The sequence below is a fragment of the Saccopteryx leptura genome, chromosome 5, assembly GCF_036850995.1.
Source record: "Saccopteryx leptura isolate mSacLep1 chromosome 5, mSacLep1_pri_phased_curated, whole genome shotgun sequence".
Classification (NCBI taxonomy): domain Eukaryota; kingdom Metazoa; phylum Chordata; class Mammalia; order Chiroptera; family Emballonuridae; genus Saccopteryx; species Saccopteryx leptura.
This window is the reverse complement of record NC_089507.1, coordinates 33,552,730-33,574,988: the sequence shown is the minus strand read 5'-3', so window position 1 is coordinate 33,574,988 and position 22,259 is coordinate 33,552,730. Positions and strand designations below refer to the sequence as shown.

The 22,259-nt window shown below is 31.3% G+C and overlaps 1 protein-coding gene across 1 annotated transcript in view; it reads left to right on the top strand.

Moving 5' to 3' along the window:
* GABRG1 (gamma-aminobutyric acid type A receptor subunit gamma1) overlaps positions 1-21,213 on the top strand; it is a 50,015-nt gene extending 28,802 nt beyond the window's left edge. The window contains exons 4-9 of the mRNA XM_066384896.1: positions 4,349-4,569; positions 5,503-5,585; positions 8,079-8,216; positions 8,328-8,480; positions 10,706-10,917; positions 20,944-21,213. Coding sequence (XP_066240993.1) covers positions 4,349-4,569; positions 5,503-5,585; positions 8,079-8,216; positions 8,328-8,480; positions 10,706-10,917; positions 20,944-21,213 — 1,077 coding nt within the window. The remainder of the gene's footprint in view (positions 1-4,348; positions 4,570-5,502; positions 5,586-8,078; positions 8,217-8,327; positions 8,481-10,705; positions 10,918-20,943) is intronic.
* The last annotated feature ends 1,046 nt before the right edge of the window (positions 21,214-22,259 follow it).

The window sequence follows — 22,259 nt, the reverse complement described above, 5'->3', positions numbered from 1 at the left end:
CATTTAGATATCTATTATTTTGTGTAGTGTCAATCTTACTTTCTTTATCTTTCTTTTTCTTTTCCTTATTTTTAGTCCAAAGTATAGTGAATATTGGATAGAAATACCTCAAGGAAGGGATAAGATATTAAGCCAAAATTACTAAACTTTTATAACTCAAATTATGTATAAAAATACATTTTTTTCTCTAAAAGTAAAATGCATGTTCTCATGCATCTTTCCATAAGATTTTGATTCAGCAATTTGATATGGGGATCTGAAATCAGAATTTGGAAAATACTCTTCAGAAACTTCTTGTCAACCAGGTTTTGAAGCCACTGGATTATGCTATTTTCAGCTATAAATTTATAAAGAATTAGGTGGAATTAAAGAAAGTAACAGATACTTATAAATCACAAATATTCTTATGAGCATATATCACTGGAATATACTAGTTCCATCTTAGCTTTTATCCTTGTTTATGTTTAAAACATTTTTTCAAATGTTAATTTCTATGTTTTATAATCACCAATTCTTACAGTTGGGAGAGATCTTGCCTAGTTTCCTCATTTTCCTAGTGAGACAGAATAACTTGACTAACATTATTTTCTATTGAGTCACAGATTTGAAATTATGACACAATTTATTTATTCCAACCAACCAGTATTTTTTCTATTACAGCATAACTTCTCATTACAACACATTTTCAACATATCAATATTGGTTTTGTTGATTATCTAACATTTATTTAAAATTGTGTATATAACTAAAAGCAATGCCATATTATTCAATGTTATTTTTTTCTATTTTTAGTGCAGAGGCTTAGTTATTAGTTTAGAAATTATTTTGAGGCCCTGGCTGTTTGGGTCAAAATAGATAGAGCATTGGCCCAAAGTATGAATGTCTGGGTTTGATTCCTGGTCAGGGCATACAGGAGAAGTGCCACTTTGCTTCTCCACCCTCCCCTCTTGCTTCTCTCTCTCTCTCTCTCCCTCTCTCTCTCTCTCTCTCTCTTCCACTCCTGCAATCATGGCTTGCTTGGAAAGAGTTTGCCCCAGGCGCTGAGGATGGCTCCATGGCCTCTGTCTCAGGTGCTAAGAAGAATTTGGTTATTGAAAAATGAAGCCTGCCTAGATGAGCAGATCACCACCCCTAGTGTGCTTGCTGGGTGGACCCTAGTTGGGTGCATGAGGGAGTCTATCTCTCTGCCTCCCTTCCTCTCACTGAATAATAAAAAAATAATAATTTAAACTAACACCAGTTGTTCTGCAGTTTAATTAAAATATGAAAGAAAACATGTTTTCTTGACTTTTAACATTTTGCCATCCTAGCAGCACACTGATAGTGTTGAATAATTCTTTATTTTTCTCTGCTAAGACTATGGACAGTGGCAAGAATCTATAAAATGGTAATAAACAATTTAAAGACAGTGGCAAGAATCTATAAAATGGTAATAAACAATTTAAAACTTGAGGCAGTTGATCTTTCTAAATATATGACTTCCAAATATAGGATTGTGTCTTGCTTAGATGGGTTTCTCTTGACAATATGTCAGAGACATCAATTGACTGCTTTTTCTCCAGCCATTTATGTTTCTGTCTTTTTTTGATGCAGTGCTACTGTGAGTCTGGAAAGCCTAGCTTCTGCTTTCTGGACTACCTTTGTTTCGCTTCAACTCCCCATGTGGCAGATGCTGAGCACTCCATGTGCACATCTGTTCCTCATTCATGTCTGTTCCATAATATCAGTTTGAAGGTAAAAATCATTTTGACGTCTGTACATTGGGGAAGTTCCTAAGGTTTATTTAAGGAATTGTCCTGCCGTGTAGTCTTTGGTATGAATTGGGCATGATCTTGATGAAACTTCCCAAGACATACATAACTATGGGAAGTCAAATTCACAAATTTATAAATATATATAAATATAAAACAATTTTTCAATATGTTACATTCACTCAACTAAGATATTTGGAACAAACTTCACTAAGATGTAGAATGAGACGTAAAATAGGAGGTAAATATACTTGCACAGAAAACGTGAGCTGGGTGAATGTTTCTTTCTACCACAACAATTATTCATTTTAACTTCTCCAGCAAAGAAACACATGCATGGATTTTGTTTGATATTTCTGAAACTATGAAATGTCTATTCTTACTGTTATAGCTCTGCAATGGTTTATTTTATAGGTCCACTTGGCTGGGCTATGGTACCTACATATTTGTGTCAAACACGAACAAATCTGTTGCTGTAAAACATTTTTTAGATGTAATTTATTTTTCATCACTAAACTGGGTAAATCAGATTTTTCTTATAAGGTAGATGGGCATTATCCAGTCAGATGAAAACTTTATGAAAAAAAGAGTCCCTTGAGGAAAAAAGGATTCTATCACCAAACTGTCTTGACTCAAGGCAGAAATATCAGTTTTCCCCTGGTTCTTCTACCTGCCCTGCAGATTACACTTGTATTTTCAACATATGTATATCCCTTAGATTTGATTTATCACTAACCATTACTTGGCTCACCATAATATTAGGTTATATGACTAGATATATCCAGGTGGGAAGACCAAATCACAATCAACCAAATCTCATAATAAAACTGGGCACCTACAATAATTACTGTGTATTTTCTTTCACTGTTAGAAAGACAGTAATATTGAATTAGCTAGTTAAGTGTGAGACACATTGCATAATTGGAAAGTTGACAGTGTAATATGAAGACTACACTATACAAACTTTCATCAATTATGATTTGATTTAATGAGTTTGAAATCAATCATCTTTATTTACCAATGTTGTTTCCTAAGTTAACTTTCAAGGAGACAAATTAAGTCTTATAACGTACATTGGACCTCAAATGTTAAATGCACTGTTTCTTATGTCCAAATGTTTATCCTAGAAGTTATTGCTCTTGTTCTGGGTAAATGGAAGTTTCTTTTGCTTATTTATTATGCAGATTATATAACCTCTAAGTAGGAACATGAAGTACAAGAACACAGTTTGATTGTTTTCTGGAAATTACACTAATACAAATGAAAAAATCAAAATGGATTTTTCGATTGCATATAAAATAGCACAAACTTTAATGACCTTCTTATCTCAACGAAATGCTTAGTAAAGATTAGCAATTTAAAAGAACTTGGCATTTTTAATCTCTATTAAGGATTTGGGGAGGAGAGATTATCAAGATATCTTTCTCTTTTTGATCCTAGATTGAACGAGTAATTTTGAATAGAAAAAATGTTACATTTTCCCAAGACTCTCTGCTTGGGAGAGTTTAACCCTTTGGAAGTCATAACTTTTTCAATAGTGATTAGCATTTTTATAAAGAAGTATTCTAAAGTAGATCTTGTTGGCTGCTACTAAGCGAGAAATATAGCTGCTTGCTAAATCTCACTCTTAGACAACTTGGTTCCCAAGTTCCACTTTTAATGCCCTGTTATTTTGAAGTACTGCAGCCATGTATACCTACCAAGTAGCGTGAGGTTCCCTTTACCCACCAAGGTTGGGTCTTTGCCTAGCTACAATCCTGGCATATATGTATGCTTCTTCCTTTATTTTAAACACTTTCTGCTTTCTGGACTACATAAAAAAGTTCAAGGAAATTCTGGCATGTCATGTTGACTACTCTCCCCTAGATCTGCCATATCTACAAACGGTCTACTCATCAGAATGTGAGCTAACTTTCTGTTTGCATTTATTATTAAAATTACAAATCATGTCATTAACACAGGTAACACTGTTAGAGTGAAGGTTAATCATTTGTGTCAGTTGAAGAGGCTGCTTGGATAAACCATCATTTAATTTGAAGAAGAAACATCTGGTTTGAGAAGCAGGAGGTCAGGATAGACATGAACAAAAACTGTTGGGAAACAGCTGAAGAATAGGGCATGTGTTTGTGAGTGTGTGTCTGTGTGTGTTTGCTATAAAACATTTGAAAACAAATCTAAATAATTGCAGTTAATTTTTTGGACAAAGAACAATGCAAGAGAATTTAGGTAATTTGGTGAATATTTGCATCTTAATATTTTTACTTAGTCATTTTTTTCTGTGACTTAAGCACCATGTGAATATCACCAAATTAATATAATTGTTAACATGAAAATAATTTGATTTTTTAAAAACTATGGCTAATATATTATAAAATCTTATAAAATTGACAAAAACTATAAAGCCATACTAAGCAGCAATGATTACTAGAAATATTTTCTTTATAACAAATTAAAAAAAAAGAATTTAGATTATGGCTGAGTTTAAGTGCTATTAACTTACAGAAACTCTTTTAATATAAAAATCAAAACATCTAAAGAAAGCATGTAAATGTGTGGCTTTACTATTATGTCATTCTTCTTTTTTTTTTTTATTTCAGGAATACACAATTGATATAATTTTTGCCCAAACCTGGTTTGATAGTCGTTTAAAATTCAATAGTACCATGAAAGTGCTTATGCTTAACAGTAACATGGTTGGAAAAATTTGGATTCCTGATACTTTCTTCAGAAACTCAAGGAAATCTGATGCTCATTGGATAACAACTCCTAATCGTCTGCTTCGAATTTGGAATGATGGACGAGTTCTATACACTTTAAGGTAATACTGTTTTAAAAAGTAGTTGCTCTAATTTATTTTTTATACTAATGTTTGATCAACTCATAAATTTCCCTTTTTTTAAAGTTGCAAAGTAAGAAACGGACTCCTTTCATACACTAAATATACTATGATGCAACATTTTGGAAACAGTTGTTCAAGCTCCAAGTAACACTGTGATGTTCAATGATGTAATAAAACATCCTTAAGAAAGGATGTTATGGGCCCTGGCCGGTTGGCTCCGTGGTAGAGCGTCAGCCTGGCGTGCAGGAGTCCGGAGCTAGAATGACTCTGGTTGCAACAGGGCAACGCCCCAGATGGGCAGAGCATCGCCTCCTGGTGGGCGTGCCAGGTGGATCCCAGTCAGGCGCATGCGGGAATCTGTCTGACTGCCTCCCCGTTTCCAACTTCAGAAAAATACCAAATAATAATAATAATAATTATAATAAATAAAAAAGAAAGGATGTTATGATGCAGATGTGTAAGATTTAATTTTATGTAATTCATTGTCTTGAAAATATCTGCTTATTAAGAATAACCCAAAATGTAAAAATGTTCATGACAAATTAAGAGAAAAAATTACTGTAGTTTATTGTATGCACTTTGCTAAATGGTGTGTGTGTGCACATGCACACAAGAGCCCACATGTATATATACTGGTCTTCTAGAATACAAATTTTTAACTGTAAAAAGAGATTATACTAAATGTATACAGAGTAGTTTAGTTGACTAAGGGGAAAATGTTAGAATTGTCTGACTCATCTATGAATCAGTAGTATAATACTACCACTGAGGACTTTGAGATTTTAGAATTATTGTTTTTTAATATATCGAAGTCTATTATTGTGGGTCAAGCCATATTTGAAAATTAGAGAAAATATTTTCAATGCTTAAGATTATTACTCATTTTTAATATTTATTTTCCCTTTTAAATAGATTGACAATTAATGCAGAATGTTATCTTCAGCTTCATAACTTTCCTATGGATGAACATTCCTGTCCACTGGAATTTTCAAGCTGTAAGTGATAGAATGCATGGTAATTTCATAGAACTTTAGGTTCTGAAACTGTTTATTTAAAATTATAAAACAAAATAATATAAAATTTATACAATTTACTGAAGTATGGTTTATGTTCAACTCTCTTAGATAAAATAATTACAATGACACATTACTTATTTTTAAATTTAAACTGACCATAAATGCTTAGTGAATGTATATATTTTATTATATTATATTATTGTTTGCAAATATTAGTTTTATCTTAGTGCCCTTTTTTGTATTTTTATTAAATAATGGAGTACTTAAGAATGATTTAACATGTTTGGCATTACCATGAATAAAAGGTTGATTTAAATTTTACTTATCTTAGCCCTGGTCAGGTAGCTCATTTGGTTAGAGCATCATCGTACTACAATAAAGTTGCAGGCTCAATATTTGGTGAGGGCACATACAAGAATCAACCAATGACTACATAAATAAATGGAACAACAAGTGATGTTTCTCCCTCTCTCTTTCTATTCCTCTCTCTAAAAAAAATCAATTGAAATTAAAAAAAAAATTTATTCAACTTACTTAGGCAAGATATAACTTTATTATATTGGATTTTAAAATACATTTCAAAGATTGCTTGAGTGAAGAGTATTTACTACAGGAAAAGCGAATATTTGCAAAGTCTTTAGTGAACTGGAAAAGCTAGATAGAAATAAGTTTATTTTTTTCAAAAAAAAACGAAACACAGAAATGAGCAGAACTAAATAATTTGGATATAAAAGAAACCAAGTGTGGGCCCTGGCCAGTTGGCTCAGTGGTAGAATGTCGGCCTGGCGTGCGGAAGTCCCGGGTTCGATTCCTGGCTAGGGCACACAGGAGAGGCACCCATCTGCTTCTCCACCCCTCCCCCTCTCCTTCCTCTTCGTCTCTCTCTTCCCCTCCCGCAGCCCAAGCTCCATTGGAGTAAAAGATGGCATTGATTTTGACAGCTTTATGGATTGTATATCTAATAGAACATAATCTCTATATAAAGTGCAGCAGATTGGATCAAAAAACAAAGTTCAATCATATGCTCCCTTTAGAAGACACATCTGAACCACAAAGACAAAGATAGATTTAGTTTGAATGGGTTGAAAATGATGTTACAAGCAAATAGCGTCCACAGTTAAACAGGTGTAGCCATACTTATATCTGACAAAACAGACTTCAAAATAACAAAGTAATAAGGAAGAAAGATGAACAGTTTATAGTGATAAAGGGGATCCTACATCAAAAAGACAACACTTCTCAGTAAATATACACTGAATCAGGAGGTACTAAAAGATATAAAACAACTATACTGATCACAAAAATTAGGGGATATTTAATCACTTCCTATTCATTTTGAAATATGCCCTGATTTTTGAGAGCAGTATGCTAACAGAACCAAAGAGAGAAACTGACTAAAAACACATAATTGGGGATCTAAGTACTCCATTGAGAGCTGTAGATATAGCATTAAAACAGAAAACCAATAAAGAAATATTGGCCTTAAATTACACGTTATGCCACATGGAAGTAATTGACATTTACAGAGCCTTCATCCCAGAACATCAGATCATACCTTCTTCCTCAACGCTTATGGGGCATTCCCAAGGATAGACAATACGTTGGGTCACAAAACTAGATCAACAAATTTAAGAAGATTGAAATCATACCAAGCGTATTCTCTGACAACCCTGTTTTGAAATTAGAAATCAACTTCAAAAAGGAAGTAAAAAACAAACAAATACATGGAGATTAAACAGCATACTACTGTTTAATGACTAGCTCACAGAAGAAATATGAGGTAAGGTCAAAAGATATATAGACAAATAAGAATCACAGTATGGCATATAAAAATTTCTGGGATATAATGAAAGCAGTAATAAGAGGGAAGTTTTTAACATTACAAGCCTATCTCAAGTACTAAGGGAAATCCCATGAAAACACAATAACATTGTATCTTAAAAAACTTAATAAAGAAGAACAGAAGCAGCCCAAAGTCAGTAGAGAAAAGAAAATAGCAAAAAATTAGAGCAGAATTGAATAAAACAGAGATCAAAAGGACTATGCAAAAAATTAATACAACACAGTTTGTTCTTTAAAAATATTAATAAAATTGACAAATCCCTTGCTCGCTAAGATGAAAAAATCACTTATAAATGAAATCAGAAATGAAAGTTACTACGGACATTATATATATACAAAAGATCATACTAGAATAATATGAAAAACTAGTACTCAATCCAATATGCTAGAAAAGATGAATAGGTTCTAAGAAATATCTAACCTTTTAAAATTGAACCTTGGACATCCATAGACCAGGCTTTCACTCTACCACTGAACCAACTGGCCAGCGCCCATTATTTTCTATTTTTGATACAGAATACAAAAGTGAGGAAGAATTTCAGAAATTTGTCTTTGGATAATGTCGGTATTGCAACAGTAACAGATTTGGATCTTACTAATCTATATATTTTATTTTAATTTATAATCTAGATGGATACCCTAAAAATGAAATTGAGTATAAGTGGAAAAAGCCTTCTGTAGAAGTGGCTGATCCTAAATATTGGAGATTATATCAGTTTGCATTTGTAGGGCTTCGGAACTCAACTGAAATTTCTCATACAATCTCTGGTAAGAAGGAAACAAAAATTAGTGAAATAGCATTTGTATTTTAGTCTATGGGTTAAAATCTATACTGTTCTACTTTTCAAGCCAAACTAAAACTTTTTTTTTCTCTTACAGGTGATTATGTTATCATGACAATTTTTTTTGATCTGAGCAGACGGATGGGATATTTCACTATTCAGACCTACATTCCTTGTATTTTGACAGTTGTCCTTTCCTGGGTGTCTTTTTGGATCAATAAAGATGCAGTACCTGCAAGAACATCATTGGGTATGATGTAATATAATGTTATAGTGTCCTGAGATTTTTACAATAGAAGTTTTCAGTAAAATATATTACAATATTTCTTTACACTACAATCTAGCAAAATAGATACTCTTTTGAAATATTGTTTTAAAAATACACATATGAGAAACAAGAATGACAGAATCGTAAGGAACTTGAAATTTCAGAAAACATTTTTTATTGTTTCCCAGTAATAGAGGTCAAGGAGAACCTTCATACACAGCAAGAATTAACACATGAAAATCATACATAATTGCTGAATTTAATTTAGTTAACATTTTTAATTACTTTTCATAAAGATTTAATTTTCTTTTTTAGTGGAATCATTAATAGCCAACATATATTGACTGGTGTGTGTTTAGAAGGCTTTGCAGTGTCTTGCTCTTAACAGTGTTGCTAATGAATAGTCAACTACTCTAAAGGGCAGGTTGTTGAAAAAAACAAGGAGCTTCTAGGCTTCTGTAATGTATAAATATGTACATAGTTTGTAAGTATTTTGAGTGTCCTGTATAATGACACTTTTAAAAGGTACTTTATAATTTGTACTTGATAAAGTAGACTTTTGCTTTCTTTAGTTATTTCAATAACATCATATAAGAAAATGTGTCTAATTTTGCTATACATTTATTTTTAAAATTATAACATGTATCCATGTATTGATAAACAAAGACAACTCATTGATCAATTGATTCATTCCTACGAATAGTGCAGGAAGTGAATCACATTATTGGAAATTGTGTCTCACAAAACAAAGAAAGTTAGGGCCACTGCTCTTTTCAACAGCAGGAGGGTATTATTTGGTTTCTATGATAACTGGTGAATAACTTCACTTCATAAATAGAGTAAAATGCAAATCATATAAAAGTAGCAATATAAAGCCTGAGGCATCTAGCTCTATACTTTGAAATGCAGTTCCTTTGAGAGCCTGAACAAAAGTATGGACATAGTTAGTGGTACAATGCATTGATACCTGAGTTTTCCTTTTTGTTCAAACAATTATATCAAATTACATTTTATGCCAAGATAAATAAATGGCATTGTATTATTTATACACTACTTTGAATATGACTTAAATATTATATATCTTTTTAAACATTATTTTTCATATTTTTTCCAAAGAGAATTTGGATTATTTCTACCTCTACATTTGAATGAAGTCAAAATTCAAAGCATAGTGTCATGAAATAGGGTAGTTAATTGTGAAATTGTGTTTTTGTGTGAATTGCATTTTTATTATTAGAATATCAACTGCAAAGTTAAGTGATAGATTTAACTTGAACAATATTTTTTATAATTGTGTCTTATATAGTTAGATACAAAGTTTCATATATGTGTCTATATATATAATTGAAGAAAAATTCTTTGAGCTCATTTATTTAGCATCACATTTCAATCAACTTTTATAAAATGTTTTTTGTGAAAAGACAATGTTCTAGGTGACTTTGTATTAGCAATGAATTACACTTATAAATCCTTGTGTTCATGTCATTTTTGCTTTGGTGGCATAATACAGGTAATGTATAAATATAGAATGCATAGAATAAAATGTCAATGAGTAATAAGAGTTAAGTTATAAATAGATAAAAAAATTTCCAGAGTACATTTTTCAACAAAAGTAGAAGTAAATTAAACATTACCAATATATATATATATATCGATAATAATGACTTGATATATTTATAAATTAAAACATGACATTTTTTGTAACCCTTGGGTAAAAAAGGAAATTAGAAAATATTTCAAACTAAATTGTAATAGGTATTTAATATATTAATATTTGCAAGATACAAGTAAAGCATTGCTCAAAGGGGGGATTACAACTTTATAATACTAAATATTAGAAAAGAAGAAAGATTTAAATTGGTATTCTTATTTAATTAAATAACTGTGCAGGTGGGGCAAAAGTAGGTTTATAGTCAGCCTCATGACAGTTAAAAATTGGATGATTTATCAAAATAAAGAAAAAAAAGGATGGGTACAGGGAGCAGTCCACAGAGTTTAGGTAATTAAAACACGCAGACTCAAAGAACACATTGAACATAATATACCTGTGATTACTGGTATTTTTTTTCTGGAAATCACAGAATCATACTCTTTTGTGCCCATTGTTTATTCTGCTCACAATATTGCTGTAACAAGTGAAAGTAGAAAAAAAAAAAGGTCTCTTAGATGATTTTTCATCTGCTCTTATTGTTTCCCTTCCTCCACAGGTATTACTACAGTTCTGACTATGACCACACTGAGCACAATAGCCAGGAAGTCATTACCTAAGGTGTCATATGTGACAGCGATGGATCTCTTTGTTTCTGTGTGTTTCATTTTTGTGTTTGCAGCCTTGATGGAGTATGGCACCCTGCATTATTTTACCAGCAACAAAAAAGCAAACACTACTAGAGACAGAAAGCCAAAAAACAAGGCTTCGGTATGTTAAAAGTCTACATTTTATGAATAGCCATGTACTATTAGGGATACTGTTTTGAATACTTATATTTACTTAGACTAATATGGGTGCTTGAGGTACCTAGACAAAAAACAAATATAATTAAAAATGAAAACGGAGTAACTAGCATTGGCCACCAAAGGTAGTGTATTATTTCCTTAAGCAAAGACCCTTGCATCACCTTTCTAAAGACTAGTTTTATTTGCTGTGATTTCCCCCCAAGTAATAGACTCTTGCACATAAACAAATTATTTAAGATCATTCTTTAAAGAGAGTCTGTGTTTGTGTGAGGATTTGGAATTTGCACAAAAGGTGACTTACAAAATTAACTTACCTTTCAGAGATAAAGATCCCTCTTTAATGTTAGTATCCTGCTGTGTTTGAAAGTCATGGCTATACAGTTCTGTTTCGGTTTCTATATATTTTCTCCTTCTTACTCCCTCTTCCTAATCGTGTATCTATCTTAACGTACATCATATCAAGTTGATATATTAGAATTGAAATTGATTCTAAGATACTCAGGTGTGGAATGCTTGACTATAATTTTTTGTTACAATAGCAATTATAAAACCTTAAAGTGATATGTAACAGAGATCATGCCAGACACTCTTCTAAGTATTTTACATGCATGATTTCATTTATGCTTAGATGAGTACAAATTCAGTAATTTGCACAAGGACTGACTTAGGAAATGAAGAGTCTACCTCAAACCCAGGTCATTTTTACTGCCAGAGCTCAAGTTTGTAATCCTTCCTTTATATTAATTTTCCTCCAAGAAATCAGAAAATAAACATTCATGTCACCAATAATTAATTTAAAAAGGTACTTCATTGCTGACTGCATAAAATATTTCAAAGCAGATTTGTTCCAAAATACCCAAATAAATGAGAATTGTATAAAAACAGCTAAGCAAGATGGAAAGCTTGTAAGCCTACCATAGTGTTTTATAATAGAGCATAGAGTTTTCCTCATTGTCTCCTAACCTTGTAAGTTCTAGGATTCAGTGCATTATAAATGTTTCCTATACTTATCAATTATATTTTATGTTATACTCCAAGAAACATATCTTTATGAATTTGCTGTCAGATTCCCACAATATTTCAAGAAAGCAGAGCATATTACTGGCAGTACACATTTGAGAATTTATAGAATTAGCCTGTGAGTTTCTGAAGTTAAAGTTAATATTATTTTAACTTATGCCTAAGACATATTATGGCCCCTGAATGAACAAACCATCAAACGACAATGATGTAAACTTTATTGTTGATTTGTTAAATTGTAGGTAAAGAGAAGTACAGATTTTTCTATCATTTTCCTTTTATCAAAGCCGAGCATCCTCTCTGCATTTTACATTTCATCATTTACTCATCCACAGCTATGGTCGGTTACTACTTTGAAAATTTCATTCATGAAAATTATGAATGAAATGAAAAGCAGGCAGTGTACAATCCCACATAGATTCTCTAAGTTTATTCTAAGACTATAAATTATAGGGACTTAACCAAAAAGTGGCTGCAGCGAATCACTCTGACTGCAGAGAATGTATTCTCAATCACTTGCAGGTCACATTTTCTCAGGAAGCTAAAAACTAGAGTGCAGACTTTAAGATTAAAATGTTTACCTGACCAGGCAGTGGTGCAGTGGATAGAGTGTCGGACTGGGATGCAGAGGACCCAGGTTCGAAACTCCGAGGTTGCCAGCTTGAGGGCGGGCTCAACTGGTTTGAACAAAGATTACCAGCTTGAGCCCAAGGTTACTGGCTTGAGCAAGGGGTCACTAGGTCTGCTGTAGTCCCCCGGTCAATATACATGTGAGAAAGCAATCAATGAACAACTAGGGTGCCACAATGAAGAATTGATGCCTCTCATCTCTCTCCATTCCTGTCTGTCTGTCCCTCTCTTTGACTCTCTCTGTCTCTGTCACAAAAAATGTTTATAATGTTTAACTATTCATTCACCAAATATTTATTAAAAGTACTCAAGTTCTAGGCATTGTTATTAGAGTAGGTATTTAAGAAAAGAATCTACATGTTGACTATTTACAATAGTCAAAATACTAAAGATAGAAATCAAATATACTAAAGATAGAAAAATAAAGAATATAATGAAAGTTTTGAAGCACTATCAAAAGTTAAATTTGACATATCATAATTGACTACCTGGGCACAAAAAGTATTTTGTTTAGAGTAATCCAAATTAAATTTCTATAGTCTTTCTCTTCAGTTATGTGATTAGTGAGCTCTTTTAATATGAAATGACCCTTGGATTGAAAAATTGGGATCAGTAATAAATTCTGACTCCCTGCCTGGTTCAGTCATAAATTCTTGCTAATCAGTTAAATCAATCTGAGTGCACTTTCATAAAGAATAGACACTTCCACTTGCTGTTCTCTCAAAAATCCTATATACGGGCTTTGTAGAATATTTTTCATTTGTTTTAGCCAGTATAATCAAATACACAACCTAGACAAAGAAATTTTGCCTCTCTCTCTCTCTCTTCCTTCTTCTTCTCTTCTTCCCTCCCTATTTCACCTTCCTTCCATATCTCTACTTTTTTTTTTTTAATAAGCTCAACATTCTGAGTAGTTTAAAATGCAATATTTTCTTCTTTTTTTTTTGTTTCTTAAATTACTACAACACTAGTCAGGCCAGGACCAAAGACTTTGACTAGAGTCAATGAAAGATAAATATGTCTCTTATTAAAGAAAACTAAAATCCCTTTGTTGATGTCTCTTTGACAATTTAACTGAGAATCCCAGAATACCTCAATTGATTTTAATTAGAAGCCAATGATATTTGAACACAATAGTTTTTAGCTTCAATGAATCCTCTTAGAAAAATATAAATCAATTAAGATGCTTTCTGCCTTTCTTTCCATATGATATATTAAGCTGTTTTTTCTTCCTTCCTTCCCTCCCTCCTTCCCTCCCTTTCCTTTCCTTTTCTTTCCTTTCCTTTCCTTTCCTTTCCTTTCCTTTCCTTTCCTTTCCTTTCCTTTCCTTTCCTTTCCTTTCCTTTCCTTTCCTTTCCTTTCCTTTCTTTTTTCTTCTTCAGTTCTTCCTTTTTTGTTTCAAAATTTTTCATCTTCTTTATTTTTCAATGTGAATGTCAATGACATTTTGATTTGGTCCATAATCCCATCCAATATGCATTATTGTGTTCTTATTTCTGTTAATTAACAATATGCCTCTAGTATGTTTATGTCAATATCTATTTTTAAACAAAAAAATAAAAAGTTAACTCTGTTAGAAAATATAGTTAAAAGCATTTATGAAAGGAAAGGTCACAGAAGTATATAAAATAGCAGTAAACTAGTCTTATTTACTAAAGAGAAGTTTATTTTGAAACTAGAATATTCAGCCTACAGATGATTAGAAATCTCAGGCAACTGTGTTATATCCACACCAGTGACCTGATATATCCATTTGAAGATAGAAAAAACTTATTAGTACTTTCTTAATTTGAAAATGTAAAATAATAGATATTTAATTCACCCATCATGAACAAGGCATTTTGGAGAAAAAATACGATAAAACGTGTTCTTTGCTTTCAGGGATCTTTAAATCTAGTTGTAAAAAAATACATTAGGCTTGCAAGGTAATAAAGTGCAATACAAATAACAGTCCAGTGTAAAAATTAAAAGTGCACAAAGATACTACAAGGGAGTTAGCAATTAGATGACTGGTTTCAACTACTTTTTTCAGAAGCAAAATATTTTCTATATTGTATGTAACTAAAAGATATTTTTGAAGACAATGTTCTTAATGAAATCTCTTGCTTTCGTGCTCTAACACAGTGAAACACTGACTTCACAAATGTATAGTGCTGAGGAGAAGCTATGTCTGTGTGAGCCACAGCAGAAAGGAGTGATTTCCTTCCATTTCAAGTATAAATAATTTATTCAAAAAGCTGTAAGCTATTTCTTTTAAGAGTAATTTGACAGAAAATTATGAAGAAAGTGTGATATTGCTGAAGTTGTTCTCTGAAGAATAAGTTGCAGTTTACAGGAAATTAAAAAGAACATTTAAGACAAAGAAAAATTTGGCCTGACTTGTAGTGGCGCTGTAGAATAACCATTGACCCGGAATGCTGTTGTCGCTGGTTCGAAATCCTGGGCTTACCAGGTTAAGGCACATGCAAGAAGCAACAAGTTGATGTTTTTTGTTCCTCCTCTCTGCTTCTTCTCTTTCTCCCTTGTCTCTCTCCTTCTTCTTTCTAAAATAGTCAATAAATAAAATCTTAACAACAACAACAACAAAAAAAAAAAACGGGGAAATTTGAAACAAGTTGAGGCTTATATGTGAAAATAAAAAGTAGACTGATATAAACCCAGGCTAAGCTGCCCAATACAGTAGTAGCACTAGCCATATATGTAGATACCTTGACTCAAATCAATTAAAATTACCCAAAATTTAAAATTCAATAGTTTAGTATTATTTGTCACATTTCAAGTGACTAGTGGCTACCTTATTAGATAGTGCAGATAAATAACATTTTTATTATTGCTGAAAGTTCTGTTAGTCAATGCTGGTCTAGAAATAGGAATCTTAGGAAAGAAAATAAGCTAGGTTGAAGATACTGGTTTAAGGCCAAGTTGTGAAAAATCTCTAAGATCATGGTAAGAATATTAGCCCTGGTAAACCATGAATGTTTTTAAGTAAGATGGCATATTTGCATCTATGTTTCTGGAAGATAATTAGTAGTAGTATAGAATACACTCTTGTATGGTAAAACAGACAGGGAGACAAATTTGGAGACTGTTGCAATAGTTCAATATGTAATATATTAGAATAGCTGAACCTAGGGTATTAGATTAGAAATAAATTTAGGACAGTTTTTTTGTAGTTGTTTTTGTTCATTTGTTTTTGCCCACAATTGCTACCTACCCCACAGGCCCTTCTCTGCAAAGAAAAGATCTTATTTTTGGTCATTAGCTATCTATATAAATAAATATTTGTCTATCTTTTGGAGTATTAAAATAGTAAAAAACTATAGTAATAAAAACAGTTTCACAAATTATAAACCTTCTTTCTTGAATGGTATTTGACATAGCTCCCCAAAAGCGTCATTTCATCTTGGTGATATGTGAAATACAGCAAGATGGTTATTTAAATAATTATTAAGAGTCTGTGGATGTGGGATGTTTCAACATATAGAGTTACCATTTAATATCAGTTGTGACAGTTGACACATAATGCTCTGGAAGTGTATAAATACTACCTCCAGTAGCTCTTTTTCTACCCTGATTTTCAAGCAGCATTCTTTCATATATCTTTTTACTAAAATCACCATAGATTATTACAGCTGAAAGAGACCAGATTAATCCTGAGTAACAGTTTTCTTTAAAAAATCAAATTTTAATAGTAATAATGTGCTAGGTTAAAATACATGAACAAATTAAACAATGTAAAATATACAAATGAAGAATGAAATTCTCTCTCTGGTACCCTTGTTCCCAACCTTCAGAATTAAGCACATTTTAATCATTTCTGTATTTATTTTCTTCCTATTTTTTAATTATACTTCTAATTCCTGAAGAACCATATTTCAGAGCAGTTATAACTCTTTGGTATAAATAATTAAAATATGGTATCTTTCTCATGTCTTCTTCCTATTCTCCCCTTCAATATTTTATCTTAGCATTAATAGTTATTTTATTGGTTAATTTAAAACCAATTTCATTGGTTAATTTAATACACTTAAATCCCTACTTGTTAATTTGATTATCATGAGTAATTCTAATGCTGATATTGTTATTTCTTTTTCATATACATAGTATTTTTATTTTTTCCCTGAAATTTTATTATCACCTTTTTTCCATGGTTTAAAAAATAGTTAAGGATTAGTACACTTTTTTGATCTCCTTCATTTCCTTGTTGATTAATATTCTTATCCTTTATATCTAAGAAGTTTTGATTCTTTACTGCAATTGATTTCTATTTTTTTATCTAAATCTATTGTTATATGGATTTAGACTTTGTAAGTTAATTATACATGTATTTAAGATTTTCCTTTTATTATAGTTTTCATTGAAGTATTTTATTTTTCTATAGATTGTGGTCAGCTTCCTCAATATTATATTTTATAATGCTCTAGGTATTTTTTTAATTACAGGTACTAAAATTTTTCAGATTTTGTATTTTTTTAATTGTTCTTCTTCCTTTTTGACTAAAATTGATGCACTATCTCTTCAAGTATTTTGGAGTGATCTAATTAGAAAGTTTAATGTTCTCTTAGGTTTCCTGAATTATTAGAATCAGTAATTGATACTGTTCATCATTAGTTTTTTCCTTTGTATTATTGGTTTACCTCGAAATTTCTTACCAGTTTCTCACAGACTCTTGGGTGTGGAATATACCTGTTAGGTTTGCTACTGTCAGGTTTCTCTTTCTTGTGTGTGATGACAAACATGGCATCTGATTGCTTCCAAACATACACGCATATACTCTGCATAGTGATAAGGGTTTTATAGGATATTCCAATATCAACTCCAAGAGCCCTACTCCTCCCTGGGGTGGCATGAGTTTACCTATTTATTTAGTTATTTTTAGAAGTTGCAGAAGCAAACACCAATCTGTCAGCACCTCTAGTTCTCTGCATGTATAGTGGAAGAGCGGTAGTTCAAACAGATACAGCTGTTCTAGAAATGAACATTTAAAACATTTAATGCCATGTGTCCCATATGTTTATTATTACCATTCTTCTACCCCAGAGTGAGTGTCTCTGAAGATTTGATGCAAAGAACAACTATCACATTTGTGTTCCTATTTCTTGAGCCTCTTCTGAAATGTGGCTTCCATTGGTCTACTTTAACAAGTGGCCTATTTCCAAACTTTTGTCTTTTAGAAAATCATCACAAATTCTGACGTGCTGGTGGGCAGCTCAGCATCACCAACACTCAATGTTTTGTGTGTTCAACACAGGTGTGCATTTTGTAATTTTTAAAATTTAGACATTTTGTGAAAGTGGAGTGGAGAAAACCTATGCTTAAGTTGGCATTTTCATGTGCAACAGTTTAAATGGAAAATTTAATAATAGTAATATTAATCAGTATTACATAATATCAATAACATGACCTAATGTTTTCTATTCATATTACTACATTTAATAGTATATAATTAATGATGTTAGTATATGATGAACTAATTATAGTATGTAAATTAATATATAAATATTATTTGTATAAAAGTGTTTTATTTGCTACTTAATTTCAGTTGCTATTAGTATGTCTTAGTACTTAAAATATATTTTGTATATTTAAATATATTATTAATATATGTAATATAGTATTTAATATACATATACATATATAATAGAAAGAATATAATTAATTTTTCAAAATGTTACATTTAACTATATCCTTAGTGACTTTTTGAAATAACAAAAATATGATATGTTTCAAAACACTATCATTTGAAGTAAAAGAAAGTCTTATTCAATTCTGTTGTTTCTTTTCAAGTAACTTAAATTTATTTATTTTTATTTTTTCACTGCTTGCTGTTTGAGAGGGGCACAGGATCCTTACCTGAAAAGTTATAAGATGGGTAATATAGTTAAACTTCAGCTATATAAGGCGTGGAATATTTATTATATTCTTCAAATTAATCTTTCAGTGGTTTCCTGGTGACAAATCTGTCAGTCAAAATATTTATTTTATTGATACTGTATCAGCTCTTTGACTATTTTTCTCAGCACTTATAAGGTCTGTTTCTGTTTACATTTGTAATTCATTAAAGTGTAGTGTTCTTCAATTTCTGAGTTTTTGGTGTTTTGGGGAGTAGGCAGCAGGAAACTGGAATATTGTCACTGTAAGATGTTACTGTACTCTGTATGATTTGACCGTGAGCGATTAGTCTATTTTTTAAATGACCCACTTGCAGTTTTCCTCTGTTTTTATGCACGGTAGTGTTTAATCATCCCTCTCATACACAACTGATATTTTCCAAGAAATACTTTATATTTCCATTTATGGCAGCTCTGAGTGATATATGAGTGTGTTTTATGCCATATAACCTTGAAATTGCCAAATAATGAACTTGTATTTTAATCACTTTTCACTTTGATTAGCCTTTAAACTATGCAATTTAAGTATTAAGTGACAAGAAAATGAATACCAATTTGTCTCATTTTTGTACATAATTTTAGTGCTCCACTAAAATTTAGGAGTCTGGTAAAGTATCCCCAAGTGTCAACCTCAAAAGATCTGTCATTAACATTTAATAATTCACTGCCTTTGCCTTTTATGATACATCTAAGCCAGTGGAGTCATGAATTTATTTGTGGTTAGGGCATTTCTCCTTATCTCCAGGATGCACATTTTGTTTCTAACATGGATATTATGACTTGTCTGATGCATTTATTATTTTAAAATATCACAAAATGTGATTATTTGCTTTTTTTTGTATATACTAAACTTTTAATAGTTAATGGTTTGGAATCTATGTTCCTTTTTATAGAAAAAAAGTATTTAAATTCAAGAAGGTCTAATTTTTATCTTTAATTTTTGAATCTTTTCTATAAATATTTAATTGTTATGGTTTTGTGATATAGTTATATCAGATTAAAAATTATGAACATTTTCATTAGAAAAAATTGTGTTAGATTTAAACAAATTTTATAATTTCAGCACTGTATTTACTGTTTAAATAATAAAACCACTGATTATATAATAATCTGTAAAGTCACACCTTAAATAACTCTGAAAAACACAGAAGTTCTCAAGGAAAAGAGTGACTAAACCTGCAAACTTCATTCATATTTTACTTGCAATTTTATTCACGGGTTCATTAATATTTTTATTCTGGTAACAGTTTCGATGAGGTGCAGGCTTTTGTTGTTATTTTGTTGCTGCTTGTTTTAATACATCCTTTATAACCATTTCAGATATATCCTCTTCAGTAATCAATACAAGCAACATTTTATAGTATCCTGATTAATTTTCATATTTAAAATTTTATTTCTACTATTTAACTATTATTCTGAACATGTTATAAAAAAATGATATATATCCCAAAAACTCCTGATAATAATAGTGGCTATTTTCTCTGGGAAAAATGAAGCACTGATAATTATATTAAGTTATTAAATATACTCATTACAGCCATAACAAAAATAAGGTGCTAATATAATCTTAGCCTTGAGGATACCTACCTTGGTAAATGAGACAAAGTTTGAACTCCAGTTTTTCTGAAACCTGAGGTTTTAACTCCTGTCTATTCTATCTTCCAAGTCTGATGTCTTGAGTTTATTCACTGCTACAATCCTTTATCGTTTTTACTCATCTACAGCTTCTTAAAAACTTCTTTGCATTATCACAATGTCATCTTTGCACCTGACCAGGTGGTGGCTCAGTGGACTGGTATGCAGAAGACCCAGGTTCAAAACCCTGAGGTCACGGGCTTGAGTGTGGGCTCATCGGGCTTGAGCGCAGGCTCACCAGCTTGAGCGAGGGTTCTCTGGCTTGAGCATAGGATCATAGACATGACAACATGGTCACTGGCTTGAGCCCAAGACTGCTGTCTTGAGCAAGGTATCACTCGCTCTGCAATAGTCCCCCGTCCCGGTAAAGGCACATATGAGAAAGCAATCAATGAACAACTTTTTTTCTCATTATTACTAAAATGAATAACATAGTTAAGATAACATAATAGCAAACAAACATGACATTGTAAATGTTTTAGTGTAAAATAGAAATATACAGTTTGTTTTTGTTTTAGAATTAGAATTGCTTTAGAATTAGAATCATAGTATTTTATTAGATCATCTTCCTAAGGTATGGCATATATTTTATTTTTGAGGAGTGTTTTATTCTAAGTGGTCTTTGAATTGAAAAATAATATTAAGTTGTGTATTACAAAGTAAATTATAATCTAAAAACACATTAAGATTGAATATCTCTTTTGAGTTTTGGAAACCAAGGTTATTTTTACTGCCTTCTTTTAGAGTTTGCCTTAAGGGGGCATAGGAAAGTTTTAAACACTGTTTTCTTTCTGATATTTTATTTTACACAGATCTCTCCTGGACTCCATCCTGGATCCACTCTGATCCCAATGAATAGCATTTCTTTGCCTCAAGGAGAAGACGATTACGGTTATCAGTGTTTGGAGGGCAAAGACTGTGCCAGCTTCTTCTGTTGCTTTGAAGACTGCAGAACAGGGTCATGGAGAGAAGGAAGGATCCACATACGCATTGCCAAGATCGATTCCTATTCTCGAATATTTTTCCCAACAGCTTTTGCCCTTTTCAATCTGGTTTATTGGGTTGCCTATCTTTATTTATAAATTCTACTTACTAGGAATAATCATAACATGTTTGACTAAATCCAATATAATTTATTGCATTTCAGTAACACAAAGTTAAAATTTAAAATTTAGAGAAACCAATGACTTACGTGTGAATAGTATTATAACCATTTTAAGGCTTTCATAGGTAAGTAAAGTATCCATTTGCATATTAATTTACTTAAATTTATGTAAAAGATTATTTGTAAAATTCAGTCTATCAAAATACTATTATATATTTTTACTTGAATTTTATTTATTTTACTTAAATTATATTAAGATTTTGAACTAAGTTCTTTGACTCATATTTTAAAGAAGGAATAATTTTAATATATACCTTATATATAAGAGCCAAATCTAATACCTAATATTTATGTAGTAATTTCTCTGGAAAATATTGTTAATTGGATATTTTTCTTGGTTTTTATTTGTACACCCTGTTTGAAATAGAGCAAGTTAAAAACATAAAACTATAATTTTACGGGATTTATTTTCAAGATGTTTTACTCTGATGAAAAAAATTAATTTATTTTTAAAGTCTTTATTAATTAAAGAAGAAAATGAGAGTTTTTACATAATTTAAAGGTCAATTTTTATCTGTTTCAATCAAGTCAATAGAACTCATTACCTTTAGTTTTTTTAATTAAATTTATTGAGGTGACATTAGTTAATAAGATTATGCAAGTTTTTTGATGATTTATAAACTAGGCTGGAAGCCACCAAAATCATTTTTTTAAAAAACAAGTTAAAAAAAATAGAATGTTACATTTATGTAGTACTTACTTCTACCAACACTGGAATTAAATGGAGACAGAACTGATTTTCTTTTCTGTATGTTCTACAAAAGTGTTACATTCCCTAAATTAACCAAAACACTGAGGAACTGTGATTTGTGGTTAAAGAATTATTACCTAGCAAATTGAGTAACTTCATATTGAGGGTAAGTTCCTAACTATGAACTGTTAACATTTTTCAGACTAGAAGTATTTTGGAAACCTAGTTTTAGGCATTTTTCATATATTGTGCTTCTCATTTGAGTTTCGACC